At 46.6% G+C, this 27,297-nt stretch overlaps 1 protein-coding gene across 1 annotated transcript; it reads left to right on the forward strand.

Annotated features, from left to right (window-relative positions):
- On the forward strand, positions 1-25,335 carry Top3b (DNA topoisomerase III beta). The gene is made up of 18 exons (XM_026401684.2): positions 1-77; positions 7,083-7,268; positions 8,411-8,542; positions 10,454-10,560; positions 11,201-11,275; positions 12,669-12,865; positions 13,526-13,682; positions 14,645-14,758; positions 16,485-16,575; positions 18,262-18,416; positions 18,545-18,650; positions 19,315-19,461; positions 19,585-19,758; positions 21,529-21,657; positions 22,221-22,370; positions 22,802-22,902; positions 23,565-23,766; positions 24,782-25,335. Exons 2-18 carry the CDS (start codon positions 7,199-7,201, stop codon positions 25,261-25,263), a joined length of 2,589 nt encoding a protein of 862 aa, XP_026257469.2. The 5' UTR covers positions 1-77; positions 7,083-7,198; the 3' UTR covers positions 25,264-25,335.
- The last annotated feature ends 1,962 nt before the right edge of the window (positions 25,336-27,297 follow it).

Raw genomic sequence — 27,297 nt, forward strand, 5'->3', positions numbered from 1 at the left:
CGGCCGGACCGGAAGTAGGGGTGGCCGGTGGCGCCCCGGGAGCTGCGGCCAGAGCAAGAGCCGCGATAGGGCTACCGGTGAGCGGTGGGCGGCGATCGCCGTGGCGGGCTGCGCAGGGAAGCGGAAAGCTTGGGAATTTTTTGTTTCCTGAGTGCTAGCCGAGCGCACACCTCGGGCTGGGGCGCGGACTTGGGAGAGGGTCCCGGGCGGGCTCTACCTTCTCTCCTCTTTTTTCGCTGTCGGTGATCCTTTTCCCGAGCTTGCTGTGGGAGTTCAGGGAAGTGGTGTGGGTCAGCGCTTAGCCCCTTGTCTGAAGGGAGGACGCGCTGCGATTAGTACTCTTCTTCACCAAACCCTCTCACAACTCTTTGAGGTGAGGTCTGTTTCCCAGGTCTCACAGGTAGGGAAACAGGCTCCGGGAGGCAGTGCGACCGTCAGAGGTCCAGGTCCGTGCAGTCTGCACACTTAGCCTTTTGGGCCCTGGCTGGGTCTTGAGGGTACCCTGGCTCTCAGAGGCCATCTCGGTAATCGAGGGAGCCAACTTTTGTGAATAAATTACTTAGAATCCAGGGACAGTAATTTCTTAAAGAGGTACAGAGGTGAAAGGGAAAATGATGGCCTTGTCTTGCCTGTGTCCCTCTCGCCTTTGGGAACAGGGTTGTGAGAAAACAGCTCATCTTGGACTTGAAGGCCAGAAAGCACTGGGATTCCTTTACCGAGGTCAACTGATGATAGTCTGACTTGTTCTGAACTTAAGTTTACTCCTGGTTTTAAAAGTTACAATGCCTGTCTTTTAGATTGTTGGTAGACTAAATAGTGTTTATAGTTATGGAATATTCAGTGCAATGGAAGAGCTTAAGAAACGTAGATTTCTTTTCCCGATTCAGCTAAAGTTGCTGAAATGGGAAATCCTAGACTCTCAATTCTGTTAGACCTCCACTCTCACTCCCGAGCTAAAATCCACTGGTTCATAGACACATGGAAAGAAATTTCTGTGTTTAGTATCTTCTAAAGGACACATACCAGTGATGGTATTGCTGGTGAGAGTTGACAGGGTACTAACAAACTAACCTGCTGACTCATATTAATTCACCTCAGTCCTACTATACAATCCTAGTTCGGGTGTTTGCTGTCAACCACCGGTTAAGCACTTGCTTGTCTCTTTTTGGAATAATACAAATTTCAGGCTTAGAGCTTTGGTGGTCAATAAGATTGAATTGATATACCATGTAGGTATATCATAAAGAACCTATTTCTGGCCATTTTTATATACTTAAGCCTTTTAAAAAGCAAAAACTAGAATGAGTAATGATGTTTGTAAGGCAGAAGTGTGAAGATGATGTTTAAGTTTGCAAACCATTGCTCTCAGGTTTTCTCTTTGGTTTCCATGAGAGATGTCCCATAATAGGAAACTAGAGAGGCCCCAAGATTAATCACAGAAAATTAATCACCATTAAGACTGCAGAAATATAATTAAAGAAAAGTGTACTGGACTGAAAGTAAAGAGGCAGGCCCAAAATTCACTATTCCCAGGTGAACTTTGGTAAATCACTCTATCTGAGACTTAGTTGGTTCTTCGTTTCCATAGTTGTACCATATGACCACCAAGGACCCTTACCCCAGAAGTCCATGATTCCATCCCCTTAAAGGAAGCAGTGTTGTTGTTGTTTTTTTCAATAAAATAGTGACACTAAGAATGTTACAAAGTCCTCATATAGTACTTAAGTTTAAAATGTTGAACTAGAGCTTGTATTTCTTTAATGCCAAAGCTATGGAAGACAGATGAATATCAAACACAAATAGCAATTACACTTTCTGCCAGGTGGACAAGCAGTCTGAAATCACATGCCTTTGTGCATACTGCCCAATTTTATCCCTTTTGCTGGTAAATGAGGTAATCCCCTTTAGGATGCTGAGGAAAAATGTTTCTCTCTAAAGGGACTTCTCAAACTGTTAATTATGTATTGAAAACCTAGGATCTTATGTGGAAAGAGAAGTAGTAGAGAGGTGAAATTTCTGGAACTTTGACACCATAGGAATAAAAGAACATTAAGAAGCAGAAGTGTTTACAATGCTCTTAAAATCAGATTTTTAATTTTAGAGATGCAGCATTTTTATTATTCATTTTACAGGTAAAATTACTGCTTTATATATTCAGTCATATATATTTGCTTACCATATAATACTTATCATTAAAATGAACAAGACAAAACCCCTACTCTCTTGGCACATACTTTTGTTCTAGGGGCTGCAAAACAAGAACCAAATAAATAGATGGAGACCATATCAGGCTTAGTTAACACTATAGGGAAGTAAAACAGGGCTGCTGTTGTATTTCAGGATCCTCATAGAAGCAGGACAAGATAAAGGTTTAGAGTGCAGGTTCTGGAGACAAACTAATCCAGGTTCAAATCCAAGGCAGGCAACTGGGTTTCTAGTCTCTGTCCCTACATTCCCACTATAGGACAACAGTACAATGGTAAGACTGCCTAGTACCTGGCATATTGTCACTACACCATAACTGCTGGCTACTCTAACAGAAATGAAAAAGTCTGAAGGGATGTTTTAGGACCAAACGTTTTTCTGTTTTGGAATAGACTGGGAACAGTCTCCCTCTGCTGCCAGTTTTCCCTTCTGGCTTCTGACTTCTCTGGGTGGGAAAAAGGGAGTCTTTGGGTCTCCTTAAACCTCACTCTGAGCTTCTGCCTTTGCTAGAACCAAAACTCCCCCAGAGCAGAGAGCAGAGCTACAGTTGTTCATTCATTTATTCATCCACCAAACATTCGGTGTGCACGGGATGTCAGAAATATAGCAGCAAATGACTCAGTCTATGGGAGAAATATCTGCAACACCAGGTGCAGTTTTCAGGAGGGGAGAGGCAGGGGATCAGAACATTAGTCCCAGGGACTAATGGGGAAAAGTGACCTAGGTGGAGGCCTGAAGGCAAAAACAGCCATAATTACAGGGTGGGGGTTACAGCAGGGCAGTGAGAGATTGGTAGGATATCAGCTGGTGAGCTCACCTGCAAACCGCCAAGGTCATCACTCCCAGAGATCTTGAATTCTACCCCTCTCAGACGATTGTATATTTAGGAGGAACATCCAAGTACTTAATTGAAGGGACCAAATTAAATTGTTTTTTTATTTGGGGAAACTTTCTCATAAATACTCTTAGCCTTATTTTTGTCCTACAGTAAGGGCCAGAATTGACAGCCCAGGTCAATCCTTGGACCACTTCTCCTGGGCATTATTAGGAAACAGAGACCCTGTTAGTGAAGGGGGTTTTGTCAACATCTTTTTGTCTTTCAGCTTTCTGATTTTATTTTATTTCTTCTTTACTTTTAAATTTATTATCTTTGTTATTTTTGACCGGTCACTTACATCCATGGCATCAAATGCAAAAGGTACAGAAGGGACGGTAGCCAGAAAACAGGCCCCCAGCACTAACATCCCACTCAGAGCAACTGCTTCTGAGTTCTACCCAGTCACATCTGCTCTTTGTAAACGAGTAAAGCACATGCATGCTCACGAGTGTTTGATCATAGATGGCAACACTCTTTACACACCAGGTAAATGCCTACCTTTCTTTTTTAAAAAAGTATTTATTTTTTAGTTGTAGTTGAACACAATACATTGATTTTATTTACTTATTTTTATGTGGTGCTGAGAATCGAATCCAGGGCCTCGAAAGTGTTAGGCAACTGCTCTACCACTGAGCCACAACCCAGCCCAAATGCCTACCTTTCTTGATGAAATTTGTCTGCAATCTGATTCACTTTTATGTTTAGCAAGCAGATTGATTCCTTTTTAACTTCTGTAGGTATTATATTGTATAGGTATGTCATACTTACTTAACCAATTCCCTGTTAACATACTCTAGGTCATTTCTAAACTCTCATGAATGATAATGCTGCAGAGAATTCCTCAAGTGGTGTGTTTTGTCATAGGTGGTGCCATGTCCACCTTTATTAGTCACTCCACCCCAGTCCTATCCTGCCTCTCAGGAACTCCCATAAGCAGTCTTCAGTAATGTCCACCACTTACTTCTGTCACTTCTCTCCTGGCAGCTTCACCCACTTCAGGCCCCTTTCCCTCCCCAAGTCAACTTTTCACTGCTGAGCTCCTGAGTAATTCCCACTCAAGCATTTCTGCCCCCTGAGAATTGCTTCCTCTGACTCCCTCTCTACCCTAATGCCTCATTTCCTACAGTTCTTGGAGGCCACAGAGTGTAGGCTGTATGGAACCTTCCCATCCCCTTATCTCTCTCATCATCCTTCTTGGAGTCAAGTCTGTCATCATGATCACATCCCTCAAACCCTGGCATGTCTTTGCCTCATACTCATTTGGAAGATCCTGTCTAAATCCCAGGCTTCCCTTCTAGGAGCCTACTCCAGCACTACCTCCTATCCTTTTTTGGCTTCCTCCTCCACTAACAGATGACTGACTGGACTCCTCCTCCTCTCCATGGTCTTAGCTGCCTGCTGCCTGAGCCTTTCACCCATCCCAGCATCACTCCAGCATTTCCCTACTCTCGATTGCATCTCCTCTCTTTCCTTCTCTCCTGGAGTACATCAGTGTACAAACATGCTGATATGTTGTTCATCTTAAAATGGAAAAAGTACAACATCCCCTCCCCTTTTCCCAGATTTCTTGAGCTTACACTGCTCAGCTTTTGCCTCTGTCATTCAACAATCAGGGAGCCCTGATAGCTCCCATCAGGGTTACTGGCGTCATTCAAATTGTCGTACCCCATGGTCAGGTCTCTGCTGCCACATTGCACAGCCTGTCTTTGACATGTCAATGGCTCCCCCTGAAATGCTTTTTCCCTTGGCTTTTGGGGCCCCACCTCTCCTACCACAGTCTGCTAGCTCCTCCTCATCTCCCTGACCCCCATCCTGGGCTCTTTCCATGCACCACAATTTCTCACAACTGCTGCCTTCTCCACAGTCACTTTGGCTATCTAGCTAATGGAACACATTTAACATACCTGAAATGCTGCTCCTGAGTTCCAGCCCTGACCTGGTCCCTCCCGGGTATTTCCCCCACTCTTCCTTTAGTTGTATGAGCCAAAAACCTGGGAGTCATCCTTGCTCTTCCCCATATCATGTCCTGCCCATCTCAGTCTTGAACAGACTGACTCCTCTCCCCCACCACCACCAGGGCCCACTCCCTTCTGCATGGCAAACAGAGTCCCTTTAACACTTGAGGTCAGATCATCCCATTCCTGTGCAAACCCTCCTCTTGCTTTCAGCTCCCCCAGAGCAAACCCAACTCCTCAGCCCACTGACCTCCTCATTGACCCCCTAATTCTCCACCAAGCCATCTCTGTTAAGGGCCTTGTCCTTCTGTCTGAACTGTTCTCCAGATGCTACCCAGTCCCCTCCCAACTATGAACTCCTCATCCCTGCTATGTGAGCTCCAGGACAGGACCTGGTGTTGCTCCATACCATATTCCCTGCACTAAAACTAAGCTAAGCTTGTAGTAGGTGCTCAGTAAAAAAACTGAAATAATTGAATTCTCTCCTAGAAGTGGAATTGCTGAGGCTGTGCACTTGTAATTTTCAAAAAGTATTGTCAAATCACTTCATATAAGTCAATTCAGTTTTACTTCCCCCACACCCCTGTGGATTGCATGCTTGGACTTTGGGTCTTTGCTAATGAGATAAGTACAAACTCATTTTAGCTGTAATTTTGTTTGTTGAATGTTTGGACATCATTTCATATCACTAAGTTCATGTTATCTTCTGGTATTTTTCTGGTTTTAATTTTTTACTTAAATCTTGCTGGTTCTGTTATCTGTTTTGGTGGAGGTTAAGAAGTAGAAGTGTGATTTTATATTTTTTTCCCCAGATGGTTATCCAATTGTCTCAATACAGGTCTTTGTGTTTTTGTTTTTTTTTAAATACAATGCTATACACACAATAAAAATACAGAAAGGGAGCTGGGAACGGAGCTCCCCAGTATGCATGAAACCCTGGATTCAATCCCCAGCACTGCAAAAAAAAAAAAAAAAAAAAAAAAAGACAGTAAGGATTTGTATGAGGTTTTTTTCTTCTCAGCAGCAGTTGTTAAGTGAAGTAGGAGGCCCAGAAAGCTGTAGCAGATGCCAATAGTGTTTCCTCTTGGGGAGATGAGGCAGTAACTGACAGTGGCACTATGTGCAGTGGGCTGAGATGGAGACCTAGCCCAAGAGACATTGGACACAGGAGAAAGTGATTCATCCTGCCAGTGGGTGCTAGGAGAACTCTGTAAAGAAAAGTTCAGTGAGATGGGGGTAATAGAGCACTGCTTATCATGGGTTAAATCTCTAGTACTAAAAAATAAAGAAGAGTTCACTTTGAGCTGGGCCTGCAGTTAGCCAAGCTACATTCTCAAACATCCATCATGTTGGATGTTGCCAGGCAAGAAAGTAGGCTTCAAATGGATTTTTTTTTTTTAACTTTAAATGATGGTATTCAATTTAATTTGGCCGGAGGATGGCCTGCAAAGCAACAGGTAGAGTAAGGTAGGTAGATATGAAGGGCTTTCTGAGCTCCTCTGGGGACTGGACCAATGGGCCTCAGACCCAACTGTAGGACCTAGGGAGGACTGGCCGACCGTATGCATTCTGTAAAGCATCCCGTGGTAACCCAGTGCTGAGCCAAGATGGCTATGCCACTCAGCCTGGGAGCAAACAGAATTGATGTGCAGGAAAGGCTGCGATTGTTCCTCTCCCCTCCAAGAGATGAATCCACTGACAAGTGAAAGAGCTAGCCCAGGGGGAAAGGCCGGGCACCACACTGCCCCTACCTCTGAATCCAGGTCTGTACACCCCAGCTTCTTCCTAGGCACAGATTTAGTGACAAAATTGATCTGATATCATTCAGGTCACCTCATCTTCCCCCAATTGAAGCCAAATTCCCACTTCAGTTGACCTGTGCATTAACTATATGCCAAATGCCTTCCAGTTTCCCTGATTTTTCTTTCTCTTGTCTTGGGTTTTTTGTTTGTTTTGTTTTGTTTTGTTTTTAAGTGAATTTCCTTGTTAGTTACAAAGTTCCCTGAAAGAATTGCTATCTCCTGAGTTTCTTTTCTTCTCCTTAGGCAGTAGCATTGACAATTGTGTTGAGCCACAGAAGAGCAATTTCTGAACTTTTGCATTACTGTTGTTCTGAAACTGGGGTGTTTAGGGCTGAGGACCCTGACAGTCCTGAGCCAAAATGAAGACTGTTCTCATGGTTGCAGAGAAGCCATCCCTGGCACAGTCCATCGCCAAAATCCTTTCTCGAGGTAGGAAAGACCAACATTAATTTTCTTTATTGCTTTGGTCTGTAAGCATTGTTATTTTTACTATTCAGAATGTTTCTCTTTTTTTCCAAAGTGTGATTCTATCTCTGTCAGGGTAGATTTGGTTCAGATCAGAAGGCATTAATGAAGCATCTGGACAGTAGTCACCTGGATGTGTTTACTTCCACACCTGGTGTGTACTAGGGCTGGGACTCTTAAGAAAGAAAAAGACATAGTTCACAGTCAGGTGGAAGGTGCAGTCGTTGTTAGAGTTCTGAGCCAGTCAGGGGCATTGGACACAAGTAGTAAACTGGAAGGAGGTACACAAGACAGCCAGGACCCCCTCCCATATCTATGTTTGACAAGACTATGTCATGGCCATTGTCATCTCTGGAAATTCACCAATGCCTCACATCCTTTGCACTTCACATCATTCAAGAGGAGCCTATGGGGGAGCCTTGACCATGGGCCAAGTTCCAGTTTTCCTGAGACCAGGGAACTGGAAAGATAACATCTGCCTCTCATGCCTACCTCTGAACACACTAGGGTGGCTGCCTGGTGGAGTGCCATTTCCCTTCCTTCTTTTAATTCCCTCTAAATATGAAGGATATTTGGATGCTGGGTACCCAGCAGTGGCAGGAATCTACCCTTGATCCCGCAGTTTAGGAAAGAAGAGGTCATAGTACACCTGAGCATTTGTAGTCTAAAGGGGTTCAAGAAATGGCATCTCACCCTCAGAGGCTGAGAAAGTTGGCCTGCAGAACCATCAGTAGACAGGATGAAAAAGACACTATAGAATTTGATAATTTGACCTAATCCCTGGTGAACTGAAAGTTCAAATATAGTAAGGCAAAAATCAAATTGAAAAATGGAAACAGAAATGCAGATAAAAAGCCTGAGAGGGTCTGCCTCTTGCTCCCAGTCTATGAGTTCTGTGTTGTGAGTGCATTGTACTAGGTCATTTACAGATGCTATTGTCTTTGAGTATTATTAAATCTCCCAGTACCAAATTACCCACAGTGGCCTAAAGAATATTAAAACTGACCTCTCTGGGGAAGGAGGACTCTGGCCTTCCAAGAAATGACATCTGGGCCCAGGGTCTTCATAGTATCCACAGCTCCATCTCTCTGTGCTTCTTCTTTTAGGGAACATGTCCTCACACAAAGGGTTGAACGGGGCCTGCTCAGTCCATGAATACACAGGAACCTTTGCTGGCCAACCAGTCCGCTTCAAGATGACATCTGTCTGTGGTCATGTGATGACCCTGGATTTCCTGGGTGAGCACCCCCACCCACCTTCATCCTATTGAGGGAAGCCCTGCACAGCACTGCTAAAGGTCCAGTTACAGCCTACATCCAGAGGTCATGGACTAGTGACTAGGGGCCACTGAGTGAGATGCCCAGAACTCAGGCTATAGAGCTCAGCATATCAGAGTTCCTGTCCCAGTAGTTCCCTTTAGGCATTATAAGCCCTGTACACCTTCCTGTGCAGATGAGGTGGTGATATCTATCTCATGAAGTGCCTGGCCCTTGCACATGTTTGAGAGAGGGCTGCTGCTCCTGCTGAGTTAACTATTGTCTGTTGGTCATTGGATGACTGCCATTGTCTTGTATCATTACTGTTATCCATTTCCTTGATAAGGCCAGAATTAGTGACCACCTGGGTCTATGTGCAGAACCATGTGGTTAACATAAGTCCAACCCAAGCTCTGACCTGCCACATTAGTCTATTTTATACTACAACAACAGAATGCATGAGGTAAGCTAACTTTCTAAAGAAAAGAAGTTTATTTAATTCAATAGTTTTGGAGGCTGAAAGTCCAAACAGCATAGTGCCAGTTCTAGCAAAGACATCATGGCATATCACAGTGTCATCTGGATGACATATGCAAGAGGGAGAGATCACATGGTAAAGCAGGAAACCAGAGAAAGATTTAGGGTCAGGCTTGCTCTTATAACAACTTGCTACCTTAATCCTTTCTGACAGCAGTGCCCTAAGTGACCTAAAGACCTCTCATTAGGCCCAGCCTTTTAAAAGTTTTATACCTCCAATACTGCCACACTAGGAATCAAGCTTCTAGCACATGAACCCTTTGGGGGACTCTCAGACCATATTCAAACCATAGCTTCTGTACTATGCCATCACCTGGAGTAGGAAAATGATTAGACATCTCTGAGTTGCCATTTCTCTCTCTCTCTCTCTCTCTCTCTCTCTCTCTCTCTCTCTCTCTCTCTCTCTCTCCTTCTCCCTCTCACCCTGCCTTTTTTTTTTTTTTTTTTTTTTTTTTGGCTGGGGATCAAACCCAGGTTTGCTAAGCAAGCGCTGTACCACTAAGCTACTTCCTCAGACTAATTTGCCATTTCTCATTTGTGAAATGTACAACAATGTCCTCCTCCCATTCCCAAGAGGGACTCATTGTTATGTGATAGTGAAGGTATCAAAAGCACTGAAGCCTCAGTAGTTTTTCTTGCTCCATGACCATACCAATATCAACAAAGGTGATGAAGTGGTGTAGCCAAGCTTTGGGGCCCCAGGCTTTATTCTCCAAAAGGCACAAAGAGAGCAAGGATTAGAACTCCATCTGACCATGTACTCCCAGGCAGCAAGAATGGGACCTAAAATAAAACCAGAAGTCCAAGCTTGCAAGAGCCAGACCATAAGTAGAGAAGTAGGTGGAGGTACCAGACATGAGGCCAAGAGAGGTTAACCTTCCATAGGGGACAACTGGGCCCCTGATGTATACCCTATGAAATGCTGTGTGATGGGAAAGGTTTACAAAATCCTTTGATTTTGAAGAGAAGATGATACATGAGTTCAGGGCCCTGGCAAAGTGAACCAACCCAGAAATGGTGCTTTCCATGACAGGGAAAATACCAGAAGAAAGGCTAGAATAGCAACCCTGCTGAGAGTTTGCTTGTTTGGTTCCCAAGGGTGGCCAGGTCAGGGTATCATCAGCTTAACAGCCCAAGGGAAGGAAGGCCTGGTGGGTGGGGTTACCCAAAGACCTGAATCCACATATCAGCACTGCTGCCTCTGACTGTCAAGTGACCTCGGGCCAATCTTCATCCAAGCCTCCTCCTCTTCATTAATGAGAAGAGACTGTCTCCCTGGGGTTATGAAAGTTGTGGAGGCCAAGCCTTTGTGAGCTGTGCAGTGTGACTCAGTTTCACCGTCACTGTGGTTTGTAGGAAAGTACAACAAGTGGGACAAGGTGGACCCAGCAGAGCTGTTCAGCCAAGCTCCAACAGAGAAGAAGGAAGCTAATCCCAAGCTGAACATGGTGAAGTTCCTCCAGGTACGTACAGGGACAGGAACTCACCAGCTGACTCCGGCTGTCTTTGCCTGCCATTAGTTGAGTCCTCATCCTCATCTTCATCTTAGACACAGAAACCTTTGCTGGCTGACCTGGGCCTGCCTTTCTGCCCTTTCTGTGGGCATCTCCTGCTGGCCCACAAGGCACCTTCAGGCCTGGTTCCCCCATCCTAGTCATTCCTATCACTCAGTCCTGAAGAGCAGACATTCTGCTTTTGGTTTAGTTGAGGTTTTTTCCTCCAATTTTAAAATAAATACATATTTATTTTAGAAATTATAGATGAACAGAAAGAATAAAAATTATTTCTAACCACATGACCCAAGACAACCACCATTACTAATTAGGGTTATTTCATTTCAGGACTTTTAATATTTCAATTTTGGGGATAAAGACCATATTATAATTATCATTTTTTGATCCAAAAAACAACCCTTCTGAGATAAATTCTTTTCTGAGAAGCTGAGCCAGCCTCACTGTAGCCAGCTCCTTGCTCATCTTAGGCATTAGTCCTCATAACCAAGATTCAGCCCCCAGGGCCCAGGCTCTACCTATTGTCCCCAGAGGGGAGAATCACAGCACCTGGGCCTGTGACAGATGCATGTTAATGTGTGCTTTTGGACAGGTGGAGGGCAGAGGCTGCGATTACATTGTGCTATGGCTAGACTGTGACAAGGAAGGGGAGAACATTTGCTTTGAGGTAAGTATGGTGCCCAATTTGGTTCTAACACCCTCAGTCCCATTATTCCTGAAGCTGAAGTAAGGGGTTATCTACAGCAGCTTTAAAATGCCTTCCCCACCCTTTATTTGGGAAATTCTATAAACACTTTAAAATGAATAGACCCTAGTGTTACTTTGCTTTCTAATGACACATGGTAGAGCTGGCTTAAAAGGGGGCAGAATTATCTAGGAAGATGCAGATTTCAAAATGTAGTAAGTTAGTTTTCAGGGTCCCAGACCCAGCTCAGTGCCTTGGGACCTTCAGTTGTTGTTATTGATCACCTCAGCACTACACACCTTTCTGAGACCTCATTCTTCTCATCTCCCACCTTTACACATCTTCTGCTTCATTCAGAATGCCCTCCCACCTCCCAGTCACCCCCAGTCACACAGCCCTCCCTGTAGAGAGAGAAGCCCTAAGGGTACTTATGCTTACTTAAGTCATTGTATCCTCATGCTTATTATGACTGCCAGTCTCACTCATGCCTCTCAGGCTGTAGCTCCATACAAGTCACCCTGTGTCCCTGTACCCTCAGCTTTCACCTATGGTCTGATATGCTTTAGGGTTCAGGAGATGATTCCAGTGAGATGGGGTGCTCAGGGCACCTGGCATTCTAGTGCAGTACCCTCAGCCAACCCAATTGCATACTCCCTTCTTAGATATCCTTCTATCCCTTCCCCACCCACTTCCAGGGACCTTTGCCTCTGGGAGTGGAGAATGATAGCAGCTCATTAGCTTTCTTCCTTCAGAAATAAAACCACTTCTCCCCAATAAGGACACTCCCGTCACTCTGCACAGCCTTCATAGTGCATCTCAACTCTAGAACCTGCTGTGCCCAACCCCCACCCACAAGCTGAACCCACCTGTGGTCTTGCCACTTTTGCCCATTTCCTCTTCCTCTTCCTTCCTTTTTCTTTCTCCATCTTTCCTCCAGTCATCTGAAAGTTTCACTTACCCTTCTAAGCACACTCTCCTCCAGGAAGAGGGGAAACAGATCAAGTGGAGTAGATTTGGTGTCCCTTGTATGCTTGGCAGTAGCATTTACTAACTGGGAGCAGAAGACAAGAAAGGTGGCAGTTGCAGGGTAATAGTAAGTAGGGGAGTGTCCAGGCATATTTATAGTTGGAGGGAAAGGGAGCCATGTGGCGAAGGTTTTGTGGAGAGACCAAAGCTTCTGAAAAGGCAGAGAGATGGAGAAGGGTCTGGCAGAGAGATGGAGAAGGGTCTGGCAGAGAGATGGAGAAGGGTCTGGCAGGGGTGAAAGAAGGTTTCCCACACAAAAGGTTCAGCACTGGAAAGAGCCAGGCCCAACTGCAGAGGTATGGAGGTAGATAGCCTGGGGACAATCACAGCCAGGCCTCCTTCCTCCCAGGTCCTTGATGCTGTTCTGCCTGTCATGAATAAAGCCCACAGCAATGAGAAGACCGTGTTCCGGGCTAGGTTCAGCTCCATTACTGACACAGACATCTGTAACGCCATGGCCCGCCTGGGTGAGCCAGACCACAATGAGGCACTCTCAGTGGATGCCCGCCAGGAACTGGACCTGCGTATTGGCTGTGCTTTCACCAGGTGCTGTCCCCTACCCAGACATACACATGTACTTTGGGCCCAAGCATACCCCTTCCCTCCCATTACCCTAGGTACCTGCCTTTGCTGGTCCCCATCTGCAACTGCAGGGCCTCTTGGAGCCCAGATCAGCAACAGGAAATTTTCACATTTTAAAAATCTTAAAGAAAGGTCTGGGGTTGTGGCTCAGTGGAGAGCACTTGCCTGGCACATGTGAGGCACTGGGTTTGATCCTCAGCACCACATAAAAATGAATAAATAAAATAAAGGTATTGTGTCCATCTACATAAAAAAAAACTTGAAGAAAATTACATATATGGCTGGCATACTATACATCACACAAACTGCCACTTGATAAACAGAGGGTATTCTTACTCAAGAGTCCTAAGAAGAATGCAATGGATGGATAGAGTATAATAGAAAGACCCCTCACCCAAAATAATAGGAGACTCCCTGGGTCTCACTCACTTGTCCATCATATGCACACATGATTCCTGCATGACACACTCTGTTACACTAACTTCAAACTAATAGCAGCTTACTTGTACCACTTCCCAACATATAACCCAAGCCCCAGGCTAGACTCACACAGGGGTTTAAAGATAATGTCTTAAGTAAATTCTTAATCAACTGTCTTTCTCTTTACCCCACCACTCCCCCTAGGTTCCAGACAAAATATTTCCAAGGGAAATACGGTGATTTAGATAGCTCTCTCATCTCCTTTGGGCCATGTCAGACTCCTACCCTGGGATTTTGCGTGGAGAGACATGATAAAATCCAGTCCTTCAAACCAGAGACCTACTGGGTGCTGCAGGCCAAGGTATTTTTCCCCTTTCTGTATTCCTTCTCTGTTGTTCCAGGTTTGGTGAGTGGATTCTCAGAGTTTTCCTTCACCACTATCATTTTTATTATCCTAAAGTCCCCTGGCCAAGGACACAAATGTGAATAGCTATAAATGAAAATGGTTTTCTGTGCCCCAGAAAAGAGGTTCCCTGCCTTCATGGGGGTAGTGGGGCTAGGTTGGACTTGAATATATTGAATTTGGATAAGTAAGAATGAATTTCACTCTAGTGGTACAGGGTGAAGTCAACCCCCTAAGGGACCAGCAACTGTGGTGGTCAGATCCAAGAACTGGATTGAGGCCATGGGCTTTCAAACTTTTTGAAAGTGCTTAGAACTTTTCTTTGAATAAAAACCTCTTTAAGCTTGATTTAAAGCATAGCAAAGCTGGGCGCAGTGGCACACACCTGTAATCCAAGTGGCTCGGGACGCTGAGGCTGGAAGATTGCAAGTTCATAGCCAGCTTCAGCAAAAGCGAGGCACTAAGCAACTCAGTGAGACCCTGATTCTAAACAAAATACAAAATAGGGCTTGGGATGTGGCTCAGTGGTCGAGTGCCTTTGAATTCAATCTCCAGTACCTAAAAAAAAAGCATAGCAGAGTTGTTCTGATTGACACAGGGCTGGTGGTCTTTGGTACAGGCATACCTAGACACCTAGACTAGGCAGAGATGGAGTGAGAGGTAAAGGCTCAGACACTTCTTAATGACACATCAGCCTCAACTCCAGGCCACCCTCTTGAGACCACCCACCCAATTGCTGGCAGGGGGGTAGAGAGGATTAGATGCCAGCCTGCATATCTGTAAGCTAAACAACTACAGTTAGGAGAAATCAGAGTGGAGACCATTTTGCTCCTGTACAAAGACCAACTTCCCCTGATTCCCTTCCCTGAGAAAGCTCACCTGGATACTTCTTGCGTGTTCACTTTTTGTCCTTTCTACAGGTTAACACAGATAAAGACAAATCTCTCCTTTTGGACTGGGACCGAGTGAGAGTATTTGACAGGGAGATTGCACAAATGTTTTTAAACATGACAAAACTGGAGAAGGAAGCTCAGGTATGCCTCCTACTCCCATATCTATCATATTTGCCTTTTGTGGATGTAGAATTCCAGAAAACTCTGGCCAGGGGCTGTGGTTATAGCTCAGTGGTGGAGCGCTTGCCTGGCATGTGTGGGGCACTGGGTTCAATCCTCAGCACCACATAGAAGTAAATAAATAAGATAGAGGTATTGTGTCCATCTCTAGCTAAAAAAATTTTTAAAAAGAAAGAGAAAAAAGAAACCTCTGGCCAGAGAAACAGTCTATAACCATGGGTCACATCTTTCTTCCCCTTTCTGAAACAGATATCTTTTTGGAAAGAGGAATAATTACTTACACATACCCTCCTAAGATACTTCTGCCAATGTGGTAGCTCCAAAGTTCTGAGTATCTACTCCCTACCAGACACTACACATACCTGTGGCCCTGCCATACCTCTTAATTCTCCCCTTTCCACCATACATAACTGATCTCCTTTGTTAGGACTTCATTTCACACAGATGTCCCTTTTTTATGATATTGAAAGCTAACAACTATAGAGGGACCTATATGTACATGGACACACTTGCCCAAGATCATTCAGCTAGCAGGGTATAGACCTGGGATCCTCAGTCAACTTTCACAACTCTGTAGAGTTGTATTTCTTACTTATAGTTAGATAGATAGATAGATAGATAGATAGATAGATAGATAGATAGATAGATAGATAGACAGACAGACAGACAGACAGACAGACAGAAAGAAAGACAGACATACTGCTTGGCTGTTAGGAAGAGCAGCCTGGCAAGGGGCTGGCTACATGAAGTGGGGGAAAGTCACTGCCATCACAGCAGATCAGTGCCCTGCTCCGATAACTCCCAAAGTCAGTGAAATACAACTTGGCTTTCTTCGGTTGCCTTCTTCTTGTCTTTCTTAAGGTTTCCTTGCATGCCATTTTGCCCAGGCTTCTGTTGTCTCAGATTTCTTAGACTTCTTTTAGAGCTGTTCCATGCCTGTAGCACCAATGACATTCCTAGGGAGACGCCATCTCCACCTCCAGATCTCACCCTGAGTGACCCTAGTCTCCATTGCTACACATAAACAATTGGCGTCAGCATTAGCACCCACATTTGTCAGTCTGGAATTCAGAATGTGCCACCCTAGCCAGTCTACAAGGGATTGGCAAGGGCAAAGGGCAGAGTTTGAGTTGTTCTGGTTGTATTTGCAGAAGACAAAACAAAGAATCATCTCTTCCAACAAGTGTGTGGTCCAGAGGTGGGAAGTTGTAGCTCACCAACCTAGCACAACCCACTGATGTTTCCATTTAACCTGCATGGCCTTTTACAAAAAATCACATAACAATACGGACTTGCAGCTTCTCTTGAAAAATTAGAAAATTTTGTAGCAGTGCTTGTGGCCCAGTCAGCAATTCCCATGCACAGCAAACAACAGCCACCGTACCTAGGACAGACAGACCCATGTACCATCCTGTAACATTGACCTCTATGGGATTTGTATTTGCTGTCCCTTACCCTGACTCCTCCCCATACCTCCATGTTTTCTCTTTTTCTAGAAAAGAATTTTCATTATTTTTCCTTTCCTGGTTCTGAATATTCAATCCAGTCTTCAGACCACTGGAAAGAGTGAAATCAGAAGCAGGAAGACCAAATGAATGAAACCAAATCCATTGCCCACACATCTGGATTCCCTCTGTTATGGGCTCTTCTCCCTTCCAAAAATTACTCAAAATGTCCCTTCTTCTAGGTGGAGACCACAAGTAAGAAAGAAAAGGCCAAGCAGAGGCCACTGGCCCTGAATACTGTGGAGATGCTGCGTGTGGCTAGCTCTGCTCTGGGTATGTGGGGGCCAATTTCATTTCTCTTTAAGTTCCAGAGTAGGAATAAGTCAATGTAAACGAGAGAATAGTGTCTCATAGTATTCAGTGATTCAGTAGTTGCTATCAGGATAAAACACATGGAGGCTACCTTCAGTGCAGAGTCCTGGGTCAGCAGAGTCCCTCAGAGGCCTTATACACTGGAGATCCAGCTCCAGAGCCAAACTCTGGTCCAAACTCAACCACTTCCTTTCTTATCCCAAGCCTCAGTTTCTTATCCCCTGAGAAAATGGGGCAACAATATTACCTGTGTCTTTGGTTTGCTGTAAAGACTAAATTATGGGAAATAGCATCTTTTAAAATAGCAATGATAATGTTGGCCACTACTTGAGAGGGACAGCCTAACATTAAAATTCTCAAGCAGCTTCACTAGCACAAGGAAAGGCCTCAGCCAACTAGAAATAGATGTAAACTTCATCTCTGAGCTTCCTACTCAATCATAAAGGGGTTAGGCTGGAAACCTAGCAGTTTCTAACAGCTAGCAGTCTCTAGGCTTTGGTGGCCCAGCCATGGGGAGCCATGGGCTATGTCCTTGCAGATCAGTGCCTCCAGAGTCCCAGGAGGACAGTGGTATCATTATGTGATCATTAGCTGAGTGCTGGCCTCTGTTGGTCAGGGAGCAGCAGGATGAACCCTACCTTAGTATATTGAGAAGGATAAAACAACACAAAGGCTCAGATGTGATTGTGCTCTTTGTTATCATAGTAGGCTCAATAGCCACTCTGGTTATAGCCCTATAGCTATATGTGTGTAAGAGAGGTGCTCCATCATCACCATAGCCATGACTAACATGCATGTGATACTGTTATAGAGCTAGGCTTTCTGGGAAACTGAGGCCTCATAAAGATACCCCCCCTTTAAGCCCCATTCTTGTGATCAAATTAGAAATATTAAAGACATATTACTGATAATAACAGGGATGAGTTTATTGAAGGGATAGGAAAAGGGAAAGGAGACACTCTCAGGGGAGAGAGTGGGTCCTCTCAGAGAAGAGAAGGACAGTGTGCCTCTCCTGCACTCCAGTTTTGTTTTGTTTTTAAATTTTTTTGTAGTTGTAAATGGACAGAATGCCTTTATTATATTTATTTTTATGTGGTGCTAAGGATCAAACCCAGTGCCTCATATGTGCTAAGCAAGCACTCTTCCACTGAGCTACAGTCCCAGCCCCTGCACTCCAGTTTTATTGGGATCCCAGAGAAGTTTCTAGAAAGTCTCACTCAGGTCTACCTCTTGACTTTTGACTGATAGCAGGATGACATCAAACTTTAAAGTCCCCACTGCCATGACAACTCTAAGTTACCTTGGCCCATGCTGACCAGTTCTAATTGTATTCTTAACCATAAATTCTTACAGATTTTATGGTTAATAGGAATTATCCTTATCTCCCTGAGTTTTGGGATGTAGTCTGTGAAAAGGATCACAAAAGTCTCCCTCCTTCAGCATAATTGGAGTTCCTCTTATCAACATTACTTCAGGCCTGTATTTCTCCTGCAGATAACAGGTAGTTTGCTGAGGAATGTAAGATATCCTGTCCACTTAAGCCAGGCAGGGCTGCAGGTAAATTTCTTCTTGGACAATAAAGCATGTGAGGGTCAGCACACTGGCTATCCCCACATTCTAGGCTCCTGAGTCTCCTGTCTCTCACAGGCATGGGACCACAGCATGCCATGCAAACAGCTGAGCGGCTGTATACACAGGGTTACATCAGCTACCCACGGACAGAGACCACCCACTATCCTGAGAACTTTGACCTGAAGGGTTCTCTGCGGCAGCAGGCCAACCACCCCTACTGGGCAGACACGGTAAGTGGAGTGGACCTTGCTTTTGCTCAGTCAGGCCTCAGAACAGGCTCAGGTACTTTGGTCAAACCCAGGACTAGTAGGAGGCAGCCATGCCCAGACTCAGTTCCACTCTGTGCTCTCTTCCTCAGGTGAAGCGGTTGTTATCAGAAGGTATCAACCGCCCACGGAAAGGCCATGATGCTGGAGATCATCCTCCTATTACACCCATGAGGTCTGCCACAGAAGCAGAATTAGGTATCAGATGCCCCACCCGCTTCCCCACACACTTCTCAAGCTTCTGGCGGGGCAGGGAAAAGGGCAAGACATAATAGCTACACAGCACCATTAGAGTCAGGCCCTATTGGCAATATGCTCCTCTTTCCCTGGCTTGGTGAGGGGTTCATCTGAAAGCTTTGCTTCATTACCATGGACTGAGGTTAGTAGTGAAGTTGTGGCAACTGATCAGGGAGAAGTCAGTGGGCAGACAACATCAGAGGAAATGGGATGAGATCCAGGCAGAGAGTGACAGGGCTCAATGATGGGCTGCACCTCCTACATGGATCTCATGCCAGGAAAAGGCAGATGGGGAAGAGAAAACAGTCCAAGTGGAAACAGGAACTACTACACACACTGGAGTTTGAAGTGAGGTGGCATGTCACTAGACAATAGGACAGGCTGGAGCCTAAAGAGCAGCCCCAGAGAAACAGGTAGAGGCTGTGTAGAGAGGTGGGAGCCATGGCTACGAAGATACCACTAAGCATAGGAGACTGGCTTTCCCTTGCTGTGTGTTTTCCTTCCTTCTTTTTTGGACTTTGGAGCAGGCCATCCCTGGCATCCATGCCAAGGCTGGAGGGAAAGTGCTAGGGGTCCTTAAAACCTGGCCAGGCCACCAGAGTGACTGACTGTGGGCCTTTTGCAGGGGGTGATGCATGGCGGCTCTATGAGTATATCACCAGGCACTTCATTGCCACCGTTAGCCATGACTGCAAGTACCTCCAGAGCACCATCTCCTTCAGGATTGGTCCTGAGCTCTTTACCTGCTCAGGGAAGACTGTCATCTCACCAGGTAAAACTGTGAGTCCTAGGAATCCTCCTTCACAGATTTTGGATCCAGAGATGGTAGGCCTAGGGTCTGAGGCCTGGGTTGCCCAGGATGGGGACCCTAAATGGTAGTGCTGTCTCTTTTTAGGCTTCACAGAGATTATGCCCTGGCAGAGCGTGCCCCTGGAAGAGAGCCTACCCACCTGCCAGAGGGGTGATACCTTTGCTGTGGGTGAGGTGAAGATGCTGGAGAAACAGACAAGCCCACCTGATTACCTTACTGAGGCTGAGCTCATCACACTCATGGAGAAGCATGGCATCGGTGGGTGCATCTACCCAGTTACTAGACCCAGGGTTCCCTTCCCCAGGACTGGGGCCAAAAGGATATACCAGCAAAGCTGCCCAGTAACCCCTACACCCCCAGCCCAGCACCAATCTGTGGACCAGTATCTGATAACTGGTGGCACCCTGTAGAATAGTTGATCCTGGCAGATCCCACAGTGGGAAGCAACTCACAACACTGTCACATCAGGACCTAGCCTTCTTTGTGAAGGCCAGGATACATTCTCATGCACTGTGGGGTCATATACTAACCAGCACACACAGCGCTGAGAGTTGACCCACAATGCCAAAAGATTTATAAGTCAGATCAGCAGCCTCCCAAGTCTACATAGCTGATCATGCCTTTCCTGGAATCAGGTTCTGGTCTTGCTTCTCTTAGGGGCCTGGGGCACCTGTGGTAAGTCCCAATGGAGCAGCCCTCGGTCTGCTATGGAGTATGGGTGCTGCTCCCAAGTACTCTTAGCTCCTTCCCATTAACAGAACAGCCCCTCTCTGGCTTAGGAACCGTTTTCAAGTCATGACTTCTAGCAGCCATACATGAAAAAGGGATCTGGACCCAGGGACTAAAACAAGCTACATTTGTTACAGCGAAGAGGGCTTTTAGGTGACCTTCAAAACAGGAAAGTGGGCAAGGGTAGCCTTGTTGGTGGAGGCCCACAGGGCTGTGTAAAAAAGGGTCTGATCAAGCCCACTGTATGCCCAGAGGCATACACCTGTAATCCCAGCTACTCTGGAGGCTGAGGTAGGAGGATCCCAAGTTTGAGGCCAGCCTGGGCAGTTTAGCAAGACTCTGTCTCAAAACAAAATTTTTTAAAGGGCTAGGGGTATAACTCGGTGGTAAAGCATTTGCCTAGCATACATGAGGACCTGAATTCAGTCCCCAGTACTGCCAAAAGGAAAATGGGCTGGGGAGCCTGAGCAGAACTGCCACTCAAGGCTACGGCAAGAACATACTGGGGATTCAGAGCCCCACATGGGCAAAGAACCACTCCTATCCTAATCCACAGGGTCTATGAGCTCTGGGACTTCAGCATGCTTCCTAGACTCCAGGTACCCATTTCTTCATATGGAAAATTCTCCTTCATTGAGTTGCCTGTCACCCACTAGCACTGGCAGGTGTGCCGTCAGCATGAATTTCCCTTTTCCTTCTCTTAACCAACACACACCACACTCAGAACACCTTACTTTCAGCTGCCTTCTTTACCAAGTAGGCTCCTCAAGGCTGAGGGAGTTACATCCCTGGAACTGGGAACCTGCCTTGGGGATCATGAAGAGCTCTAGAAAGATGGAGAAAGTGGGAGATAGGAAATGGGTAAAACCAGCTGGGTTCAACAGTGAACTTGTAAGCTCCCCTTGGAAGGTACTGGGGCTTTTCCTCCAGGAAGGGTTGCTTGCTACAGTTTCCAGGTAATAGAAGCCAAGGAGGTTACATTTAATGGTTGCAGAGTAAATTCTGTGACCTTGACAGAGTCACTTAACCTCTCTGAGCCTCTGTCCTCAATTATAAAGCTAAAATAAGTACCCTATGAGTGGTTGTCCTTGGATTCACAAGACAAAAATAGGAAAGGCACTTAGTGTGGTGCCCAGCCCCGTGTAGAGGGAACCATGCAGTCCTCCCTCCTGTTGGTGATTGGGAGGCACTGAGATGGAGGGTCCCAACAACAGGTGGGGATAAAGCTCAAGTGCACAGTCCAGTGGGTACTGTTGGCTGCAGGCTAAGGAAAACCCAGGGCCTTGCTATGTGTTTTAGGGACTGATGCCAGCATCCCTGTGCACATCAACAATATCTGTCAGCGCAACTATGTCACTGTGGAGAGTGGCCGCCGACTCAAGCCCACCAACCTTGGCATTGTCCTGGTGCATGGCTACTATAAGATCGGTGAGTCCCCTGGTCCTGTATCCTAGAGCCTGTGGACTCCCCAGCTTCTCCCTGAGTGGTGACTCTGCTGTCTCCTGGGGGGGTCCTGGCCCTGCATTGAGCCCCTACCCCCTTATATACTCCCCCAACTCCCACTGCAGGAGTGCTTCCCAGGACCTACAGGCATGCTTGAAAGATCTAAAATGGAAAGTAAGGGGCTCTTTTCCACAGACAAGCCCTTGGATAGGTGTGGGGTCCTCGCTAAGGAGCCCATCAGCTCTCTCCTGTAGAGATGTCCTAGGCCTCTGGGAATGCAGAACCACAGCATAGATGTGGCCTGAGGACAGCCATATCTGTAATATGATCCTAGACAAGATGTTCTCACCCACTCTGTGCAAGATTTCCCTGTGGGAAATTGGGAAAGGCCTATGGGTATAGGAGTCAGCCTGGTGCCATCAAACTCTGGCTGAACAGCCCAGGGAGAGACCAGGAGGCAAGCTGGATTTGGAGGGACAAGCAGGCAGTGGGGGTGGCAGGGCCTTGGGTACAAGTGCTTGTAGCAGTTTCCACCCATCTGCTCACAGATGCAGAGCTTGTGCTTCCCACCATCCGAAGTGCTGTGGAGAAGCAGTTGAACCTGATTGCCCAAGGCAAGGCCGACTACCGCCAGGTCCTAGGCCACACCTTGGATGTCTTCAAGAGGAAGTTCCACTACTTTGTTGACTCCATTGCTGGTAAGCTCCACCTTTTCCCTGCCCCCGCCACCAGAGGATACCCACCATCACCACCACCAATCAGGGCTGGCAGTACTCAGAGAGCTAAGGGCACCCATATGAGGCCCATTACCAGATCTGAACTCCAGCCTCTGCAGGCTAAGGAAATGATGCCTCCTCACTGGTTATTATTGAGATTAAATAGCAGATGGATTAACAACACACACATTGCCAGGAACACACACACCTGACAAATGGGGCTCCTGCTCTGCCATTCCATCACCGACAGTAGAAACCCCACCACCTGCAAGGATGTGTTCACACTAAGGACCTCAACCATGTGTGGTAACCCCCACTCCAGCCCACCCATTTATACCAAGCCACATACTGGAGGGTAGGCTGCCAGAGACTAGAAATGATGTGACTCTGTCCTATACTATGCTTGCTTTCAGGTATGGATGAGTTGATGGAGGTGTCTTTTTCACCCCTGGCAGCCACAGGCAAGCCCCTCTCACGCTGCGGGAAGTGTCACCGGTTCATGAAGTACATCCAGGTAAGTAGGGTTGAGGGGCTGTGACTGCCCTTCCTGCCCATAGAACCCTTCTGCACTAATTCAGGCAAATCATGTCACTTCTTAGGCCTCTGTTTTTTCATTAGTCATACAGAAATAATGTATTTTGCTTTGGGTTTCACACAGAATAATTGAAAGACCTAAGTCAGTACCAACAAATACCTCCAATGTCCCCCAGACCCCATAAACACATCAGCCATTAAGCCATGTGAACACACATTGTCCATTATTTCCTAACACATGTTTCTTGCTATCGTGGGTGGGTATTAACCTACATGCCAGGACTTTTTTTTTTTTTTTTTTTTTTTAGTTGTAGATGGACAATACCTTTATTTTTTTTAATTTATTTTTATATGGTGCTGAGAATCAAACCCAGTGCCTCACACATGCAAGCGCTCTTCCACTGAGCTACAACTGTAGTCCTATGCCAGGACTTTAGAACTACCTTCATTCATGTGTGGAATGTACTAAGGCTTATGGTTTTTGGTTGAAGGTCCTGATGGCAATGTATTATATTCTATATTAACATGTTAGTATTCTATATTACGTACTTGTTGTGTATTCTATATTTTGAGGGAAAGGAGGGCAGGCAGGAAAGTCAATGACCCTGGAAGCCCTTGTATTCCCTCTTGGCATTGCTGTAGGCCAAGCCAAGCCGCTTGCACTGCTCCCACTGTGATGAGACCTACACCCTCCCTCAGAATGGCACCATCAAACTCTACAAGGAACTGCGGTGCCCACTGGATGACTTCGAGCTGGTTCTATGGTCATCAGGTTCCCGGGGCAAGAGCTACCCACTATGTCCCTACTGTTACAACCACCCACCCTTCCGAGACATGAAGAAAGGTGAGTAAAGCACCCCAAGTCCTGGCTGCCCTTTGTCCCCACTGGGTAGCTATAGTCTCTTTTTAGCACCAGTCCCAGCCTCATCACACCAGGCTCCAAGGAGATCCCTCACCCCAGCCCTTCCCACACTGACTGGTGCTAAGATAGAAGATCTGGAGTATATATGGGGCACTGCTCAGCCACCAGTCAGCCTATCTGCCACTCTGCCTGAGTGGGCAGGCTACTCCATGCTGCTTGGTCACTGGGGATCTGGGCAAGGGGTGAGCTATGATTCCTCCTGGGCTGGGGGAATGAGAATCTGCAGCATGTGGAGGCCACTCAGCAAGCAGTACCCACTGCTATACTCTGTTCTCATACACTTGTTACTTGAAAAAGGAGAGCATGCATCAAGGCAGGGTAGAGAGAACTGAGTCAAGAGTCAGAGGGGACCCAGAAACCATCACACTCACCCATGCTGTGTTCTTTACATCCTGCACAGCCTCTCAGGTGTCACCATCCCCTACTACAGACTAGGAACCAGTGGGAGTGAGACATCTACCCATGTTAACCTGGGGATCTGGAAGGAGCCCTCACAGACTCATCCAGATTCATCCCCCACCTGCATCCAGACTGCTAGAGTAATGAGGCCCCATCTTAGCCCTCTGGCTGTCCAAAAGACAGTCCTATGTGGCCCAGTGATACAAGGACCACATGGAGTTGCCAGTGATGAGCTGTGAAAGCAAAGAGAAGGTTAGGGATGGATTTGGCTAGGATCTGCGAAAAAGACACTAGGCTGGAGGGCCTTCAAGATTGAGGAGTTTTTAAATAAGCAGACAACAGGGAGTGATGGCAGCTGGGAAAATTCAGGAATCCAGGATCTATAAAAGCAAGATTGCCCCCATGAGCAAGATCAAAAGGAGTACTTTGTGCCAGGACAAGGGGTCCAGGAATTTGAGACACTGAGAGCAGGCCCAGGGGGCTGTAGGGATAGGTGAGCACAGCAGAGGTGCATCACAAGCTTCCCCTCTACCCACAGGCATGGGCTGCAATGAGTGCACACACCCCACCTGCCAGCACTCACTGAGCATGCTGGGCATCGGCCAGTGTGTAGAGTGTGAGAGTGGGGTCCTGGTGCTGGACCCCACCTCAGGCCCTAAGTGGAAAGTGGCCTGCAACAAGTGCAACGTGGTAGCTCACTGCTTTGAGAACGCCCACCGTGTTCGAGTGTCTGCCGACACCTGCAATACCTGCGAGGCTGCCCTGCTCGACGTGGACTTCAACAAAGCCAAGTCCCCACTCCCAGGCGATGAGACACAGCACACAGGCTGTGTCTTCTGCGACCCCATATTCCAGGAGCTGGTGGAGCTGAAGCATGCAGCCTCTTGCCACCCCATGCACCGTGGCGGGCCTGGGAGGAGGCAGGGCCGAGGGCGGGGCCGGGGCCGGCGACCCCCAGGGAAGCCCAATCCCAAGCGGCCAAAGGACAAGATGTCAGTCCTGGCTGCCTACTTTGTATGACATCCCTGTCCTCCCTTACCCAGACTCCAGTCACTGAAACCATTAAAATGCATTTTGCCTTCTCCAGAGCAAGAGGCCTGGGGCCTTTTGCTGTTGCAGTGACATCAGAGGATTACTGTGCCCTAGGAACCAGTGGGGCTTCCTTCCTCCCCACACACCTACCTCTTCCTCCTATGTATGCCAAAGTGTTTCCCACTTTGCCCCCACCCTGGCTGTGCCTCCAAGACTGGAGCTGCAGAGAATAGACCCAGTCGGAATTCACACCCCATCTCAGTACATGTATAATAATGCTAGCTATGTGCACAAGCAGGAGATAGCCTGATGCCATGAAGAAGATGGGGATCAACAACCCATCAGTCCTGCAGGTGTCCTAGGCAAAAGGCTTGATGGAGCAGGCAGGCCTGATAGACATCCTCTCTAGGCCTAGCTCACAAATCCCCTTGGCCTTGGCTCCAGCCCCCACACACTTGTATGCTTGTGACTCCCAAGTTCAGCATGTTTTTTGTGTGACTCCACCAGCTTCTTGGGGCCTGTTCTGATTCCTGTTCATTCTGATAATGAGCCTTTGTTGTCTCAGAAGCAACTGGGCACTCCATTGAAACTAATTGCATACCAAGCTTAAAAAATACCCTGTAAGTCACAGTACCTCATGGCAGCCAGGTGTGGGCTTCAGGCCAGACAGCTCTCTTGACTGTGTCTCCTTCCTGTGCTCTCCTGTCCAGCCACAAGGAGGGGCTCCTATATTAGTTTTGTTGTGTGGGGAAACTCCTTCCACCCTCTTGATTATGCCTCACCATGTAGTAGCAAAAACTTAGCCCAAATGGTTTTCCAGACTAATCAGGAATATTTGTTCAAGGGACAGGCCAGAAATGCTTCCCATGTGAACCACCTTCCTCTGTAGTAGATTCATAGTCATACTAGAATAGATAAGACTGAAAAAACTCTTTAAGAACCCATAGTTCAACCAGGCACAGGTGGCACATGCCTGTAACCCAGCTACTCAGGAAGTTGAGACAGGATGATCACTAGTTTCAGGTCTGCTTCCACAATCTAATGAGAACCTATCTCAAAATTCAAAAGAGGTGGGGGTACTAGGGATATACCTTAGTGGTAGCATGCCCCTGGGTTCAATCCCCTGTACTAAAAAAAAAAAAAAAAAAAAAATCCATAGTTCGCTCAACAGTCCACATAGTCACAACCCCTACTGGGACACCTCCACCCCAGGCCCCAATGAGCCAATATTTTGGGAAAACACTTGAAAAGATGAAAGAAAATATGCAATGAGAGGGAGAGGTGTCACTTTGGGAAGGCTGCCCCATGGGGCAGCTCCCTGGGAAGCTGTGCAGCAATGGTGTGGGGATAATGCATCTACACTCAAAGCTTCTGCTTTTCCCCCCATCCACTGCAGTCAGATTCCAGAGCCCTGAAAAGGCTACATCTGTTGATGGGCAGGGTCCCTGACTTGCGGTTTTGATTGCGTTTCCACCTACATGTCCCTGTCACATAATCCAGGGCCTTTTCTCTACAGGAGAGCAACCTAGGACCCTTCCAGGGAGACCCCTCCAGGAGCTCTGTCATAGGATTAGCTTGGACTTTGAGAGGGAACTGTTCTGTAGTCCTTAAACCCAAACCTCCCTTGCCATCCTTACCACAGTTGTGCAACTAACATTTCAGTCACAAACAGGGCTGATGAAGTGTCTCTTTTTTTTTTTTTTTTCTCTGCAATTGTCCCTGTGCATGAATCTCCATTAAGGGGATCCCTTGGCTTTTGAAGCTGAATTCTGCATTCCTGGTTCCTTCACCTTATACCATACAGTGATATCCAACCCTACTATCACTGCAAACCTGGCCTCTAGGAACAATGGATACAAGGAAGGAATGAGGTCTGTTTAAGGTCAGAACTGTCTTCTAAGTAGCCCTGTTCTGTGAGACCACCACAGAGGTCAGTAGCTACAGGGCAGCCTTTCTGAAAGAGGCAGGATCTTGCAGACCAGGCTTCTCTGTCTTTGCACCTGGCTTACAGTGACTGGGCCT

The sequence above is a fragment of the Urocitellus parryii genome, chromosome 3 (genome assembly GCF_045843805.1).
Source record: "Urocitellus parryii isolate mUroPar1 chromosome 3, mUroPar1.hap1, whole genome shotgun sequence".
NCBI classification, from domain to species: Eukaryota; Metazoa; Chordata; class Mammalia; order Rodentia; family Sciuridae; genus Urocitellus; species Urocitellus parryii.

Excerpts from the sequence above, each read along its gene's own strand:
- Top3b (XM_026401684.2), top strand. The coding sequence starts at position 7,199 with ATGAAGACTGTTCTCATGGTTGCAGAGAAGCCATCCCTGGCACAGTCC. Across the intron at positions 16,576-18,261 it reads TGTGGCTAGCTCTGCTCTGG|GCATGGGACCACAGCATGCC; the intron begins GTATGTGGGGGC and ends TGTCTCTCACAG. Across the intron at positions 22,903-23,564 it reads GGTTCATGAAGTACATCCAG|GCCAAGCCAAGCCGCTTGCA; the intron begins GTAAGTAGGGTT and ends GCATTGCTGTAG.